Below are 16,526 nucleotides of genomic sequence, written 5' to 3'. Positions count from 1 at the left end.
CTTGTTAAAGTGAGGGTATTGATTGGAAAAGAATGGGGATGGGTGGGAGGACCCTGTTGAAGCTAGGGACACTGAGCTTGTAAATGCTGATGAACCTTTTTTGCCAGAAGAAACAGGTTCCCCATCCCCAATAGTGGCAACATCTCCTCCCCGACCCGTGCTGTGGTCAGCCTTTCCACCTTTGCCTGAGGGGATAAACCCTACACTGCCTGAGGCAACAGTGATGGCCTCCCCTGAGGCAGTTGCCAGGCAAGATAATGTTGATTCTCCTCAGGAGCCAACCCCAACATCCCTGTTTGCTTCTAGATCTATAACCAGACTAAAGTCCCGGCGGGCCCCTAGAGGTGAAGTTCGGAGTGTGACACATGCTACACTCGAAAAGAACTGCTTGAATTTTCTAATGTATATAAGCAGAAATCTGGAGAACAGTCATGGGAATGGATATTAAGGGTATAGGATAATGGTGAAAGGAACATAGAGTTGGATCAGGCTGAATTTCTTAATTTGGGCCCACTAAATAGGGATTCTGCATTTAATTTAATGTTGCAGCTCAGGGAGTTAAAAAAGGTTCTTCACTGTTTTTATTTGCTTTGTTTGCTTGGTTAGCTGAAATATGGATTAAAAGGTGGCCCACTGTGAGTGAGCTGGAAATGCCTGATCTCCCTTGGTTTAATGTAGAGGAAGGGATCCAAAGGCTTAGGGAGATTGGGATGGTAGAGTGGATTAGTCACTTTGGACCTACTCATCCCAGCTGGGAGAATCCAGAAGATGTACCCTTGACTAATGCTTTGTGAAATAGATTTTTTTTTTTTTTTTTTTTTGAGACGGAGTCTCACTCTATCGCCCAAGCTGGAGTGCAGTGGTGCAATCTCAGCTCACTGCAATCTCCGCCTCCCGGGTTCACACCATTCTCCTGCCTCAGCCTCCTGGGTAGCTGGGACTACAGGCGCCCGCCACCACACCCGGCTAATTTTTTGTATTTTTAGTAGAGATGGAGTTTCACCATGTTAGCCAGGATGGTCTCGATCTCCTGACCTCATGATCCACCGCTTCGGCCCCCCAAAGTGCTGGGATTACAGGCGTAAGCCACTGCGCCCGGCCTGCGAAATAGATTTGTAAAGGCAGCACCTGCATCTTTGTAATTGCTTTTCTCTGTACTTCAGATCTAACAGTGGGAACCGCAGTCACTCCACTACAAAATTTAAATGCAATGGGAATGATTGGATCCCGAGGTGGCAGGGGCCAAGTGGCAGCACTCAACCATCAAAAGCAAGGTGGACATAGCTACTGTAATGGACAGCAGAGGCAAAGTGACAATCAGAATAGTCCGACTCGTGTAGAGTCCTGTCATTGGCTAATTAATTGTGCTGCTCCTAGAATTGAAATTGATAGGAAGCCTACTGCATTCCCACTTAATTTACATAAGCAGAAAACTTCCAGATCGAGTGGACAAAAGACTAATTTGAATTATAAAAACAGAGAATCACAGCCCCTCCATCAATTTCCAGACTTGAGCCAGTTTACAGACCCAGAACCCCTTGAATGAAGGGTAGGCTAGGTCCCCTTGAGGAAGGACCCCACTACGCTACTGACAATTTATGCTGTTAATCTTTCTTGCCTCCTTCCCCAAGGAGACTTCTGGCCTTGTACTGGGGAAACTGTACATTGGGGAAAGGGAAATGATCAGACATTTTGGGGACTACTGGACACTGGCTCTGAGCTGGTGTTGACTCCAGGGGACCAAAAACATCATTGTGGTCCTCCAGTTAAAGTAGGGGCTTATGGAGGTCAGGTAATTAATGGAGTTTTAGCTCAGGTCTGGCTTACAGTAGGTCCCTGGACTCATCCTGTGGTCATTTCCCCAGTGTCAGAATGCATAATTGGCATAGACATACTTAGCAGCTGGCAGAACCCCCACTTTGGCTTCCTGACAGGTAGGGGAGGGCTATTATGGTGGGAAAGGCCAAACAGAAGCCATTAGAGCTGCCTCTACCTAGAAAAATAGTAAATCAAAAACAATATCACATCCCTGGAGGGACTGCAGAGATTAGCGCCACCATCAAGGACCTGAAAGACGCAGGGGTGGTGATTCCCATCACATCCCCGTTCAACTCTCCCATTTGGCCTGTGCAGAAGACAGATGAATCTTGGTGAATGATAGTGGATTATCGTAAGCTTAACCAAGTGGTGACTCCAATTGCAGCTGCTGTACCAGATGTGGTTTCATTGCTTGAGCAAATTAACGCATCTCCTGGTACCTGGTATACAGCCACTGACTTGGAAAATGCCTTTTTCTCCATTCCTGTCCATAAGTCCCACCAGAAGTAATTTGCCTTCAGCTGAAAGGCCAGCAATATATCTTTATTGTCCTACCTCAGGGGTATATCAACTCTCCAGCTTTGTGTCATAATCTGATTCAGAGAGAACTTGATTGCTTTCACTTCTGCAAGATATCACACTGGTCGATTGCATTGAAGACATTTTGCTGATTGGATCCAGTGAGCAAGAAGTAGCAAACACGTTGGACTTATTGGTGAGACATTTGTGTGCCAGAGGATGGGAAATAAATTCGACTAAAATTCAGGAAACTTCTACCTCGGTAAAATTTATAGGGGTCTAGTGGTGTGAGGCCTGTTAAGGTATTCCCTCTAAGGTGAAGGATAAGTTGCTGCATTTGGCCCCTCCTACAATCAAGAAAGAGGCACAATGCCTAGTGGGCCAATTAGGATTTTGGAGGCAAGACATTCCTCATCTGGGTGTGTTATTCTGGCTCATTTATCAAGTGACCCAAAAGGCTAACAGTTTTGAGTGGGGTCCAGAACAGGAGAAGGCTCTGCAACAGGTCCAGGCTGCTATGCAAGCTGCTCTGCTACTTGGGCCATATGACCCAGCAGGTCCAATGGTACTCGAGGTGTCAGTGGCAGATAGGGATGCTGTTTGGAGCCTCTGGCAGGCTCCCATAGGTGAATCACAGAGGAGGCCTGGAGGATTTTGGAGCAAGGCCCTGCCATCTTCTGCAGACAACTATTCTCCTTTTGAGATACAGCTCTTGGCCTGTTACTGGGCTTTGGTGGAAACTGAACGTTTGACTATGGGTCATCAAGTCAGCATGCGACCTGAACTGCCCATCACGAACTGGATGCTTTCTGACCCATCGAGCCATAAAGGGTGTCGTGCACAGCAGCTTTCCATCATCAAATGGAAGTGGTATATATGTGATTGGGCTCAAGCAAGTTCTGAAAGCACAAGTTAGTTACATAAGGAAGTGGCTCAACTCCCCATGGTCTCCACGGCTGCCACCCTGCCGTCTCTCCCCCAGCCTGCACCGATGGCCTCATGGGGAGTTCCCTATGATCAGTTGACAGATGAAGAGAAGACTAGAGCCTGCACCGATGGCCTCATGGGGAGTTCCCTATGATCAGTTGACAGATGAAGAGAAGACTAGAGCCTGCACCGATGGCCTCATGGGGAGTTCCCTATGATCAGTGGACAGAGGAAGAGAAGACTAGAGCCTGCACCGATGGCCTCATGGGGAGTTCCCTATGATCAGTTGACAGAGGAAGAGAAGACTAGAGCCTGCACCGATGGCCTCATGGGGAGTTCCCTATGATCAGTGGACAGATGAAGAGAAGACTAGAGCCTGCACCGATGGCCTCATGGGGAGTTCCCTATGATCAGTGGACAGATGAAGAGAAGACTAGAGCCTGCACCGATGGCCTCATGGGGAGTTCCCTATGATCAGTGGACAGATGAAGAGAAGACTAGAGCCTGCACCGATGGCCTCATGGGGAGTTCCCTATGATCATTTGACAGATGAAGAGAAGACTAGAGCCTGCACCGATGGCCTCATGGGGAGTTCCCTATGATCAGTTGACAGATGAAGAGAAGACTAGAGCCTGCACCGATGGCCTCATGGGGAGTTCCCTATGATCAGTTGACAGATGAAGAGAAGACTAGAGCCTGCACCGATGGCCTCATGGGGAGTTCCCTATGATCAGTTGACAGATGAAGAGAAGACTAGAGCCTGCACCGATGGCCTCATGGGGAGTTCCCTATGATCAGTTGACAGATGAAGAGAAGACTAGAGCCTGCACCGATGGCCTCATGGGGAGTTCCCTATGATCAGTGGACAGATGAAGAGAAGACTAGAGCCTGCACCGATGGCCTCATGGGGAGTTCCCTATGATCATTTGACAGATGAAGAGAAGACTAGAGCCTGCACCGATGGCCTCATGGGGAGTTCCCTATGATCAGTTGACAGATGAAGAGAAGACTAGAGCCTGCACCCATGGCCTCACGGGGAGTTCCCTATGATCAGTTGACAGATGAAGAGAAGACTAGAGCCTGCACCGATGGCCTCATGGGGAGTTCCCTATGATCAGTTGACAGATGAAGAGAAGACTAGAGCCTGCACCGATGGCCTCATGGGGAGTTCCCTATGATCAGTTGACAGATGAAGAGAAGACTAGAGCCTGCACCGATGGCCTCATGGGGAGTTCCCTATGATCAGTTGACAGATGAAGAGAAGACTAGGGCCTGGTTCACAGATGGTTCTGCATAATATGCAGGCACCACCTGACAGTGGATAGCTGCAGCAGTACAGCCCCTTTCTAGGACATGCTTGAGGGATGGCAGTGAAGGGAAATCTTCCCAGTGGGCAGGACTTCGAGCAGTGCACCTGGCTGTACACTTTGCATGGAAGGAGAAATGGCCAGATGTGCGATTATATACTGATTCATGGGCTGTAGCCAATGGTTCGGCTGGATGGTCAGGGACTTGGAAGAAGCATGATTGGGAAATTGGCGACAAAGAAATCTGGGAAAGAGGGATGTGGATGGACCTCTCTGAGTGGTCAGCAACTGTGAAGATGTTTGTATCCCATGTGAATGCTCACCAAGAGGTGACCTCAGCAGAGGAGGATTTATTAATCAAGTAGATAGATGACTCATCCTGTGGACACCACTCAGTCTCTTTCCTCAGTCACCTGTGTCATCGCCCAATGGGCCCATGAACAAAGTGGCCATGGTGGCAGGAGTGGACGTTATGCATGGGCTCAGCAACATGGACCTCCACCCATCAAGGCTGACCTGGCTACGGCCACTGCTGAGTGCCCAATTTGCCAGCAGCAGAGACCAACACTGAGCCTTCTGTATGGCACCATTCCTCAGGGTGATCAGCCAGCTACCTGGTGGCAGGTTGATTATATTGGACCTCTTCCATCACAGAAAGGGCAGAGGTTTGTCCTCACTGGAACAGATGCTTACTCTGGATACAGGTTTGCCTATTTTGCACGCGATGCTTCTGCCAAGACTACCATCTGTGGACTCACAGAATGCCTTATCCACCATCGTGGTATTCCACACAGCACTGCCTCTGACCAAGGCACTCAATTTATGCCTAAAAAAGTGTGGCAGTGGGCTCATGCTCATGGAATTCACTGGTCTTACCATGTTCCCCAACATTCTGAAGCTGGATTGATAGAACAGTGGAATGGCCTTTTGAAGTCACAATTACAATGCCAACTAGGTGACAATACTTGGCAGGGCTGGGGCAAAGTTCTCCAGAAGGCCATGTATGCCCTCAATCAGCATCCAATATATGGGATTGTTTCTCCCATAGCCGAGATTCATGAGTTCAGGAATTAAGGGGTGGAAGTGGAAATGGCATCACTCACCCTCACCCCTAGTGACCCACTAGCAAAATTTTTGCTTCCTGTTCCTGTGGCATTACATTCTGCTGGCCTAGAGGTCTTAGTTCCAGAGGGAAGAATGCTGCCAGCAGGAGACATAGCAACAATCCCATTAAATTGGAAGTTAAGGTTGCCACCTGGACACTCTGGGCTCCTCCTACCCTTAAGTCAACAGGCTAAGAAGGGAGTTACAGTGTTGGCTGGGGTGAGTGACATGGATTATCAACATGAAATCAGTCTACTGCTCCACAGTGGAGGTAAGGAAGAGTATGCGTGGAATACAGGAGCTCCCTTAGGGCATCTCTGTCTTACCATGCCCTGTGATTAAGGTCAATGGGAAACTACAACAGCCTAATCCAGGCAGGACTACAAATGGCCCAGACCCTTTAGGAATGAAGGTTTGGGTCACTCCACCAGGAAAAAAACTGTGACCTGCTGAGGTGCTTGCTGAAGGCAAAGGGAATACAGAATGGGTAGTAGAAGAAGGTAGTCATCAATACCAGCTATAACCACGTGACCAGTTGCAGATATGAGGACTGTAATTGTTATGAGTATTTCCTCCTTCTTTTGTTAAAAACTTGTTTGTGCATGTATACACTTGTACTAAGAAAATATCTTCATGTTATTTCCTTTTTCCTTTATCATGGGACAAAAGATTTATTAACTTCATATCAGCATTTAAGTATTGTTAACTTTATGTCATAGCATTTGGGTTGGGGATTGATGAGTTTCCAGTTTTACGAAGGACAGTCGTATTATGTTAGGTGTAATTATGATCTTATTATTGTCTTTATTTGAAGATTATGTATGATCTCAGGAGATGTGTATGGGTTCAAGTTGACAAGGGGTGGACTTGTGATAGTTAATACTGAGTGTCAACTTGATTGGATTGAAGGATACAAAGCACTGATCCTGGGTGTGTCTGTGAGGGTGCTGGCAAAGGAGATTAACATGTGAGTCAGTGGGCTGGGAGAGGCAGGCCCACTCTTCATCTGGGTGGGCACCATCTAATCAGCTGCCAGTGCAGCCAGGATATAAAGCAGGCAGAAAAATGTGAAAAGACTAGACTGACTTAGATGGAGACTGGCAGCAGCCTCCATCTTTCTCCTGCACTGGATGCTTCCTGCCCTCAAACATCGGGCTTGAAGTTGTTCCACTTCCAGACTCAGACTGGCTTTCTTGTTCCTCAGCTTGCAGATGGCCTATTGTGGGATCTTGTGATCATGTGAGTTTAATACTCCTTAATAAACTCATATATATATATATATATATATATATATATATATATATATATATACCCTATTAGTTCTGTCCCTTTAGAGAACTCTAATACATGACCTCATATGGTCCTCCTGCCTCAGCCTCCCAAAGTGCTGGGATTACAGGTGTGAGCCACCATGTCCGGCCCGTGGCCTATTTTATATGAAACTGTGAATGCTAACGAGGGTGAGCAGTGCGTCTGCATTTAACACTGTGTCCAGCATCCGCAGAGCCCGGCACAGGAGATGCCCATGGGAAGCCATGTCTCGGGGCAGTAGGGCTCTCCAGGGGCCTGGAAGCTGAGCCCAGACCCTGGAGATGAGGCTCAGCTCATCACGGAGGCAGGAGGAACGTGCTGAGAGCATCTTCAATAGGGCCGGGAGGGGTGACTGACTTCTTTAATTCCCCCGTTTTATGTAACGCTGTCACATGACTCAGACTGAGGGCAAATTCATTGCAAAAGTGTTGGGAATAAATTTCCTACCTCGGTAACACAAGTTGTTCCTGCAGCCGCCTCCATAGCTGGGCGGGCACTCAGAGCAGGGCCGGCCATTCTTGTAGGGGGCTTCTCCAATCCAGTTCCCCCTGAGGACAGACCCAAAAACAACCGTCAGAGGGAACCACCATGTGAGGCATCGGGACTGATCCTCTTCCAAGGCCCAGGTGAGTCCCTGAACACTGCCACTGACAGGTTGGAGGGAAGGTTTGTGCTGTGGGAAGCGGGAAAGGTGGCTGTCCCAGGCCCCTCCCGTGCACAGAGAGTCTAGAGAGCTCCAGAATCCCAGCGATTCTGCAGGAGGGAGCTACAAGATGCCCTTCCACCCAGTACCTTTGCCCTGGCTGGCTGTCGGCCCCGTGGCCCCTCTTCCACCAACACGTCTCCGAACACTATCAGGGCCCCTGGATCCCAACACCTTAGCACTGAAAAGCTGCCAGGACCCCCTTTTAAGCCATTTCTCAAATGTGTAAAGCCAGCCTGTCCCGGAGATGGCTTGTGTTTCCCAGTTTTTACCACATGCCATCCGTGGTCTGTGCCTTCACCGCACTCCTCACCCCAACTCCCCAACACCCCAGGAGGGAAGAGCTGGAATTCAATACTTTTGCAGAGGAGGAAACTGTGGCACGGTGAGGTTAACTGACTTGCCCCAGGTTACAGAGCAAGCAAGTGGCGGGGCTGGGATTTGAACCCAGGCTGTCAGGCTCAGAGCCTTAGTTAGGCGCACCCTACTCTAGGGGCCGGGTCAAAGGTCCCTCTTGGGTCATAGTTGCCCTCTGCCTCTCTCCGGAGTTCCCAGGGGCAGGAAAACTGAAGGCTGCACCATAGGCTTTCTCCAGGGGCCAGGTAGCAGTGGTGAGCGGAATCCCTAGGCCCTTCCTGCAGCTCCTGGGCTGTGAAGAGCAAGCTCCCTGGGTTGGGCCCCAGGCTGCCAGCATGTGCCCTCGGCCAGACTCCTCCAGCCCCAGCCTCGGTTCCCCTTTCTGTAAAATGGGGTCACAGCAGCAGGGCTGCTGTGAGACTGAGGGAGTGACCGTGGGGAAGCCCTTGGACCGGTGCCTGACTCATGGGGAAGGCTGTGCTCTGAACGCTGGGGAAATCCACAAGCTTGTGCGGGGAACCCTCTGATGCTTTCCAGGGAAGATGGGGAGGGGCCCTGCCAGCGCTGGCCAAAGACAAACGGCAGGAAACACGCTCTGGGTCTGATAGGCATCCGTCCTTACAAGAGTGGCCTAGAACTTCCCGCGGCCCCAGAAGCACCCTGGCCTCACCGAGAGGCCTGTGGGCAGGGGAGGGGCAGTGGGCCATGCAGTGTGGGGAGGACAGGGCTGGGCACTGTCTGGTGTTATGACCTGCACACAGCCTCTCCCACCCTCTTACATTCGGGAGGCAGAATGACCGCGTCCGTGCCATGCCACAAGACATCCTCGCTCAGTCACCCTCTGTTCAGATCCCTGGGGGCCTTCGGGATGACTCCCCCAAAAGGAATATCACCAAGGGACCGAGAGGGCCCAGAGCCCATCCTGTCTCTGGGTGAAGCCCAGCAGGTTTCTCAGATGATCGTGGCCTTGTCGTGGGTACGTCCTACTGCCTCTGCCAAGTTTCCCCTTGTGTCTAGGGTTCTATATTTCCTCAGACAAACCACACCACCGATGCTCCCAGCTCAGGGTTGGCATTGGTGGAAGGCCAGCGGGGCATCGGGTCCTGCAGACAGACAATCTCCTTAATTTTTGAGACAGGGTCTTGCTCTGTCACCCAGGCTGGAGTGCAGTGGTGTGACCACAGCTCACTGCAGCCTCAACCTCCTGGGCTCGAGCAATCCTCCCTCCTCAGCCTCACAAGTAACTGGGAATACAGGCATGCACCACCACACCCAGCTAACTTTTTGTATTTTTTTGTAGAGATGGGGTTTTGCCAGTTGCCAAGGCTGGTCTTGAACTCCTGGACTCAAGCGATTCTCCTGCCTCGGCCGAAGGAGGCTGGGATTACAGGCATGAGCCACTGCACTGGCCAGTCTCCTTAATTTTTGAATAGCACCGTGAAGTACCTTCCCTCACACACAAGGCCCTCTATGTACACACCCACCCCACCCCTTGTCGGGTGGGGAATCCCCCTCAAGGGATTTGACCCCCCCCACACCCAAACTCACCCTCCCAGCCACCTTCCCCACCTGGTGCCTGGGACAGTGTCCTGCATAGCCCAGGGGCTCAAGCCCTCTCTCTAAGAAAGAGGCCGTGGACAGCACACAGTAATACGCAGTGGACAAAAGGAAAGAACCGGTGATCACACAACACCATGGGGAGACCTCACCAATGTGATGTTGAGCAAAACACCATTTGGGGGCACAGGGAGTGTGCTGTGTGGCCCTCTTCATGTGAGGTCCCACACCAGACACCACAGACCGATGGGAAAGACGCTAGAATGGTGATCACTTTGCAGGGCACGAGAGAGCCTCTGGGGCACGGGAGACACCGTCCATCTCCATCTGGATGGTAGTTACACGGGTAGAGGGCTATTGCCATGGACTTTCAGTATGTGTCTACCCAGATCCCAGTGTTGAAGCCCTCACCCCCAACGTGACTGTACTTGGAGACAGGGCCTTGACGAAACTAACTAAGGTTAAATGAGGTCAACAGGTGAAGTCCTGATCCAATAGGATTGGTGTCCTCATCTCTCACCACTATGTAAGAAGGCGGCCGTTGGTGAGCCAGGAAAAGAGCCCCAACTGGAGCCCGATGCTGCCACCCCTTGATCTGCCCCACCTTGATCTGCCACCCCTTGATCTGCTCCCCCTTGGTCCAGGGGACTTCCAGCCTCCAGAATGGTGAGAGATAAAAGTCTGATGCGTAAGCTGCCCAGGCTGTGGCCTCTGTTGTTGCAGCCCCAACAGACTAATGCATGTGAGACTGTGTCGCACTGTATACTGAAGATGAGTATATTTTACCATATGGAGGTTATTCCTTTTTTAAGGAAGGAGGGGGCAGCTACAGAAGGAAAGAAGTTCATTTCCGATAGGACCTTCTAGTGTCTATTTTTTATAGAGTCAAGTCAAATGATTCCTCATTCACCACCTGCCACTGGGCCAGGAATTCCACCACCTTGGACCAGTCTGCTGCTCTTGCATGGTGCCTGCGTCCCTCCCAGGCAATGACACACCCGCTGCGCTTATCCATGTGGGCTGCTGAGCCGCGCCACACCACCACAGGCACGCCAGATGGTTTTGAGAGGGTTTCTATTTTTCCTCCCAACCTCAGCGATTCCCCCTTCATCCCACCTTTTCATAACTACTCCTGACCCAAAACAAATAAATGAGATCATTCCCGTTTCATTCAGTCACTGAGCAAACATGCCCCGGGGCCCACTCTACACAGGGCACGGGGCAAGAACAGCGGTGGCCAGCGGCCAGCATGCAAACCTCAGGCCATGAACTGGGGGAGTGGCTCTCCAAGAATCAGCACATATTTGTCCCATGAGCAAATGAGTCAAGGGCTGGACGCCACACTGATGATCTGAGCATGCTATAGGCGGAGGAGGCACCATGATCAGGAGGCCGCATGCGGACCCTCTTCGGAGGGAAACAGAGAAGCTAGGCTTTGTGTGAACATGTGTTTTCTAGGGTGCTGTCTACTGCACGTTTTCAGAGAAAAATAATCATACTGCCAGGGCAGACCATGCTGGTTGCCCAGCCAGCAGCTATTCCCACTTCTGACTTTGTTCAATTGGTCCCAGAGGACGTCTTGCAAAGCCAGTTGGGGCAATCTTGTTCCCCCTCATCTACGATTGGTCTAATTCTGGCCAAGAACATAAGGAAAAAGTATGCCAGTGTGCAAAAGACCTAAGGAGAGAGCCCTTTGACCATCCTTCCTTCTGCTTGAGGGGATGTGATGTTGGTGCTGTGCAGCCATCTCGGGACCATGAGGAGAGATGGAAAGGACCCGAGTCCTTGTTGACACTGCTGAGCTATTAAGCTAACCCAGATGCACCAAACTCTAGATTCTTTGTTATGTGAGATAATAAAGACTTCGCTGCTCAAGCCAGTTTTCACTGGGTGCTCCCTGGCAAGCAAACACATCCCAACCCCCACCCCATACAACTGCATCAACTTGTCTTACTTTGGAGAATAATTGCAGACAAAGTAGACTGCGTTCTCCCAAACTTCTCCCCAGACGGTCATCTTCCGGCAGGTGTTCACAGCACAGCCGATCTTGTTGGTGGTGGCCCAAACTATCTGAAAAGATGACATTTGTGTGTCACAGCTCGAAGGACAAGGAACAAAATGGTGATATCATTTGGCCTGGATGTATAAGGTGCTGGCACTAAAGAGGTACGCGGTGAAGGGCTGGGGAAGCAGATATTAGTCCCTAACCCATTGAAGATACATACATTTCCTTAAAAAGCAAAGCAAGTGGGCCGGGTGCAGTGGCTCACGCCTGTCATCTCAGCATTTTGGGAGGCTGAGGCAGGCGGATCACGAGGTCAGGAGTTTCAGACCAGCCTGACCAACATGGTGAAACCCCGTCTCTACTAAAAATACAAAAATTAGCCGGGCGTGGTGGCGGGCACCTGTAGTCCCAGCTACTCGGGAGGCTGAGGCAGGAGAATCGCTTGAACCCGGGAGGCAGAGGTTGTGGTGAGCCGAGATCATGCCACTGCACTCCAGCCTGGGCGACAGAGGGAGACTCCGTTTCAAAAAAAAAAAAGCAAGCAAACGAACAGACTCCCACACAATGAAAATGCCCCACAATGTCAAATTGCCATAGAAGTTTTCTCGGTTGGGTGCAGTAGCTCACACCTGTAATCCCAACACTTTGGGAAGCTGAGCGGGGAGGATTGCATGAGCCCAGGAGTTTGCGACTAGCCTGGACAACATAGCCAGACCCATCTCTAAATTAGCCAGGCCTGGTGGTGCACAACTGTAGTCCCAGGTACTGAGGAGGCTGAGGTGGGAGGATTGCTTGAGCCCAGGAATTTGGGGCTGCATTGAGCTAAGACCATGCCACTGCACTCCAGTCCAGGTAGTAGGGAGACACCGCCTCAAAGAAAAAAAAAAGAGTTTGTAGTGCTCGCTCAGTTTCTGGCCTTGCTGGTAACAAACAGCTTATTCTACCAGCTGTACTTTGCATAGAACTGAATTTTTAAAAATTAAGGCAATAACAGCACAGAGGCTTTACAGATTTGGCAGCAATCCCCCAGGGGCAGGGGGTGAATGACTGGGATTGGGGTGCAGGGCTGAGGTCATCGCCAGTCCCCAAGTTACCTGTGTGTAGTGCGTGCACATGGGCCCTGAGCACCTCTCTGGACACCAGGGGTTGCACTCGCTCGGGTAGGGGTAGGTGTAGTCCTTCACCTCGTCATACCAGGACTGCACGTGGAACCCAGGAGAGCGATACCTGCAGGGCAGAAACAGCTCACTCAGTCCCAGTCCCTCCCCGCACCCACCAGTGGAGACAGCAGTAGCCACGGGCAGCCGGGAGGGAGGGAGGCCGAGGAGGGGGAATAGCTGCCAATTCCAGCAGCACCTGGTACAGGTGCTTAAAACCATGATCACTGAGGAGCTCACCTGGGGTCTCTAGTAGGCTCCTCAGGTGGCTCATACACCACCTGCATGTGCAGAAAACTCTTAACCTGGCTTTTAGTGAGTCCTTTTTCATGTCAATTAGGTGTTTATTTTCAGGTACATTGGAGAAAAACTACCCAGCCCGTGAAGCCCGTATTTCACAGATATTGTTGTCTAAGACAAAACCTGATTAAGACGTGAGTGCAGTTAAGGCCGAACATCGTGGCTCAAGCCTGTCATCCCACTACTTTGGGAGGCTGAGGCGGGTGGATCACCTGAGGTCAGGAGTTGGAGACTAGTCTGGCCGACATGGCGAAACCCCGTCTCTACTAAAGATACAAAAATTAGCCGGGCGTGGTGGTGCACACCTGTAATCCGCAGCCACCAGCTGCACCTGTCCCTGGACATCCTCTGTGGAGTCATTGCTTCATACTCACCACTCCCTTGCTTCAGCCTTGGCTGCCAAGGTTGGCACCATTTTTTTTTTAACTAGGGAAAAACCCGAACTGGAGGCAAGTCCACAGTCACACTGTCACCAGCAAGTATAAACAAAGTGGTTTCGATGAAGAGAAAACGCTCACGGGGGGAAATGACCATTTTTAAGGGCCATGTGGTCGGCGAGGCAGTTAGAGGTCTTGTAACAATTACTATCTGGAAGCGGAGCGCACGGCAGCGGTCAGCGGCATTTGCAGAGAGGCGTGCACACAGTGAGGAGGCAGGAGCAGAGCGCTGCTGGCCTCTCATCCGCTTCCCTGCAGGCTCAAGGTCACGCAGACTCAAGGCTGGCACTGGCATGGCTGTGGGGAAAGGAACCCGTGGCTGCCCCGGGGGGCCGTGCAGAGTCAGGGGCTCTTTTGCAAAGCAAGTTAGCAAAATTCCTTAAGAAGGGGGGAAGTCTGTGTGCCCTTTGGCCCAGCAATCCTACTTCTCAGGAGTAATCCTAATGAAATAATTCAAGTGAGACAAAGAGAAAAACAAAAAACAAAAATGAATCTGCAAGAGCCAACGAGTCAACTTTGGTCTATCCACAGAGGGACCATTAGGGCATTTGCAGGGTGACACTCATGACAACTATATCACTGAAAATTTCCTAATATTGTATGAAAAGGAAAAAAAAAAGATTTCAAAGTGATCCAAGTTACAGTCGCAATGCTGTAAAACTATGTCGGCGCCCAGCCAAGTGCTACAAAGGAGCCCAGAAAAATGAAAAGAGCCGAACCAGGCCAGTGGAATTACAGATCTCCCTGCATTAGACACTTGACTTTCATGTTATTGTAAGATTTTTTTTTTTTTTTTTTTTTTTTTTGAGACGAAGTCTTGCACTGTCGCCCAGGCTGGAGTACAATGGCGCAATCCTGGCTCACTGCAGCCTCTGCCTCCGGGTTCAAGCAATTCTCCTGCCTCAGCCTCCCAAGTAGCTGGGATTACAGGTGCCCACCACCACGCCTGGCTATTTTTTTGTATTTTTAGTAGAGAGGGGGTTTCACTATGTTGGCCAGGATAGTCTTGAACTCCTGACCTTGTATTCTGCCCACCTTGGCCTCCCAAAGTGCTGGGATTACAGGCGTGAGCCACCGCGCCCAGCCTGGAAGATAGTTTTTATAAAAAGCTAACTTCACCAAAGAAAAAACCATGGTGTGGATTTGCCTCTGTGAAGTCACAGCTGTCGATCCACCATGACACCTGCCCAGGTTTGTCCTGAAAACCCACGAATGCAGAGGAAGGTGTGGTTGCCCATGGCCCAGTGAAACCCGGGCTAGGAAATCCCTCTGTGGGAAGTGAAAGCAAACCCTCACCTACATTTTAAGAGGCTGTCTAAAGCCCAGTCCAACTTTTCAATAATTAGGGCAAAATGGATGTCGATCCAGGTCCTGGATGGGTCTGAGGACGTGAATTCTGGCCTTGGGCATGGCACGGTCACAGGCTGGTTGTTAAGTCTTATGTGGTCTTAGTTGTTATCCTGGGCATGGTCAAAAGACATTTTTCCACTTTCTCCAATGAAACCAGCCCTCAGCCCCCAGGAGGGGATTTCTGGCCTCTTTGGGAGCACGGATATGTGGTCCAGGTTACTCTGGGGAAGGCCAGTCGGCTGCATTTAACAGACAACCGTCAATGCCTCCTATGGGAGAGGGGACAAATCACTCCCAGACAGGGAAGGAGAGGGGACAGAACACTGCCAGACAGGGAAGCCTCGGGGGTCTGGAGAAGTTAGTGAGCTTCCCAACGGCCAGATGACGCAGGGAAGGCAATGGGCATCTTCCCAACAGGGTGGAACTTGGCTCAGCCTTAAACAGTGAGCAGAACCAGACAGAAATGACCCACCATGAACAGAGCAGTTCACCCCACAGGAACGGGGACTCAAGAACCCTGCACAGGAGATGGAATGGAAATCCCAAACTACAGGCTGGGTGCGGTGGCTCATGCCTGTAATCCCCGCACTTGAGGAGGCCGACGTGGATGGATCACTTGAGGCCAGCAGTTCGAGACCACCCTGGCCAATATGGTAAAACCCTGTCTCTACCAAAAAATACAAAAATTAGCCAGGGGTGGTGGCACATGCCTATAGTCCCAGCTACTCGGGAGGCTGAGGCTCGAGAATCACTTGAACCCAGGAGGCGGAGGTTGCAGTGAGCCGAGATTGCGCCACTGCACTCCATCCTGGATGACAGAATAAGACCCTGTCAAAAAAAGAAGGAAGGGAAGGGAAGTGAAGGGGAGGGGAGGGGAGGGGAGGGGAAGGGAAGGAGGGAGGAAGGGAGGGAGGAAGGAAGGAAAGGAAGAAGGAAAACCCAAACTACAAACTTTAATCAATCATCAGTGTCTGGGGTCAGCCAACCAAGCTTGAATACATTTTGTCAGTCACTCAGGAGTGTTCCTGGATGCCAAGCCTCAGTTTCCCAGAATTTCAATGAGACGGGTGGTCTCTCTCACTCTCTTTGCAGGCTAAACTTGATAATGGGCACAAGTGCTGAGCCCGGCACACGGCACTGGGGGCCTGCGGCAGCCGGAGAAGAACTTGTGGCTCTTACCTGCCCCAGTGAGCGCCCAGGTTCTGCCCGATGGACACCAGCAGACTGGTGGGCCCGTGCTCCCAGATGCACTGACTGGCCCACGCTGCAGCAGACTTCTCCAGTTCGTCATCCCAGGTCTGCAGGAGAAGGAGAAACGGGCACCAGGAGGTGAGGGTGAAGGAGAGGCATAAGAACCATAAATACAGCAGCACCCCAGCCTGGGATCCTGTGGAGCCTATAGCCAATACTCTGCTGCTGTATCGCTGGGTTCCTAAATCAGCCAGGGGGGCGTGGCAGGCCAGACGTGCTGGCTTCAAGCCTGTCCTCAGGCCTCCTGCTGGGCCTCTAACTTGCCAGAGGTCCTGGGCAGGTGCCTTCTCTCTGGGCCTCAGTGTCTGTGAAACAGGAGTGGCCATGCTGAGTGACCTCTGAGGGTAACACGGCACGCTGTGTGGAAGAAAAAGGAAGGTCAGCAGCCCTCTCTAGGGACGGTCTTGGCCTGGAAGCCCGTCC

General features: G+C 51.1%; 1 protein-coding gene across 4 annotated transcripts in view; it reads right to left on the bottom strand.

Moving 5' to 3' along the window:
- Positions 1-16,526, bottom strand: part of CRISPLD2 (cysteine rich secretory protein LCCL domain containing 2) — a 90,578-nt gene that overhangs the window by 48,674 nt on the left and 25,378 nt on the right. For all 4 annotated transcript variants that reach the window (XM_024233527.3, XM_024233528.3, XM_063717388.1 and 1 more), the window contains exons 3-6: positions 16,032-16,150; positions 12,703-12,835; positions 11,558-11,673; positions 7,434-7,534 (exon numbers count right to left, since the gene is read on the bottom strand). In XM_024233527.3, the coding sequence (XP_024089295.2) occupies positions 7,434-7,534; positions 11,558-11,673; positions 12,703-12,835; positions 16,032-16,150 (469 nt within the window). The remainder of the gene's footprint in view (positions 1-7,433; positions 7,535-11,557; positions 11,674-12,702; positions 12,836-16,031; positions 16,151-16,526) is intronic.

The sequence above is a fragment of the Pongo abelii genome, chromosome 18 (genome assembly GCF_028885655.2).
Source record: "Pongo abelii isolate AG06213 chromosome 18, NHGRI_mPonAbe1-v2.0_pri, whole genome shotgun sequence".
Lineage (NCBI taxonomy): Eukaryota > Metazoa > Chordata > Mammalia > Primates > Hominidae > Pongo > Pongo abelii.
This window is presented reverse-complemented; position numbering and strand designations above follow the sequence as displayed.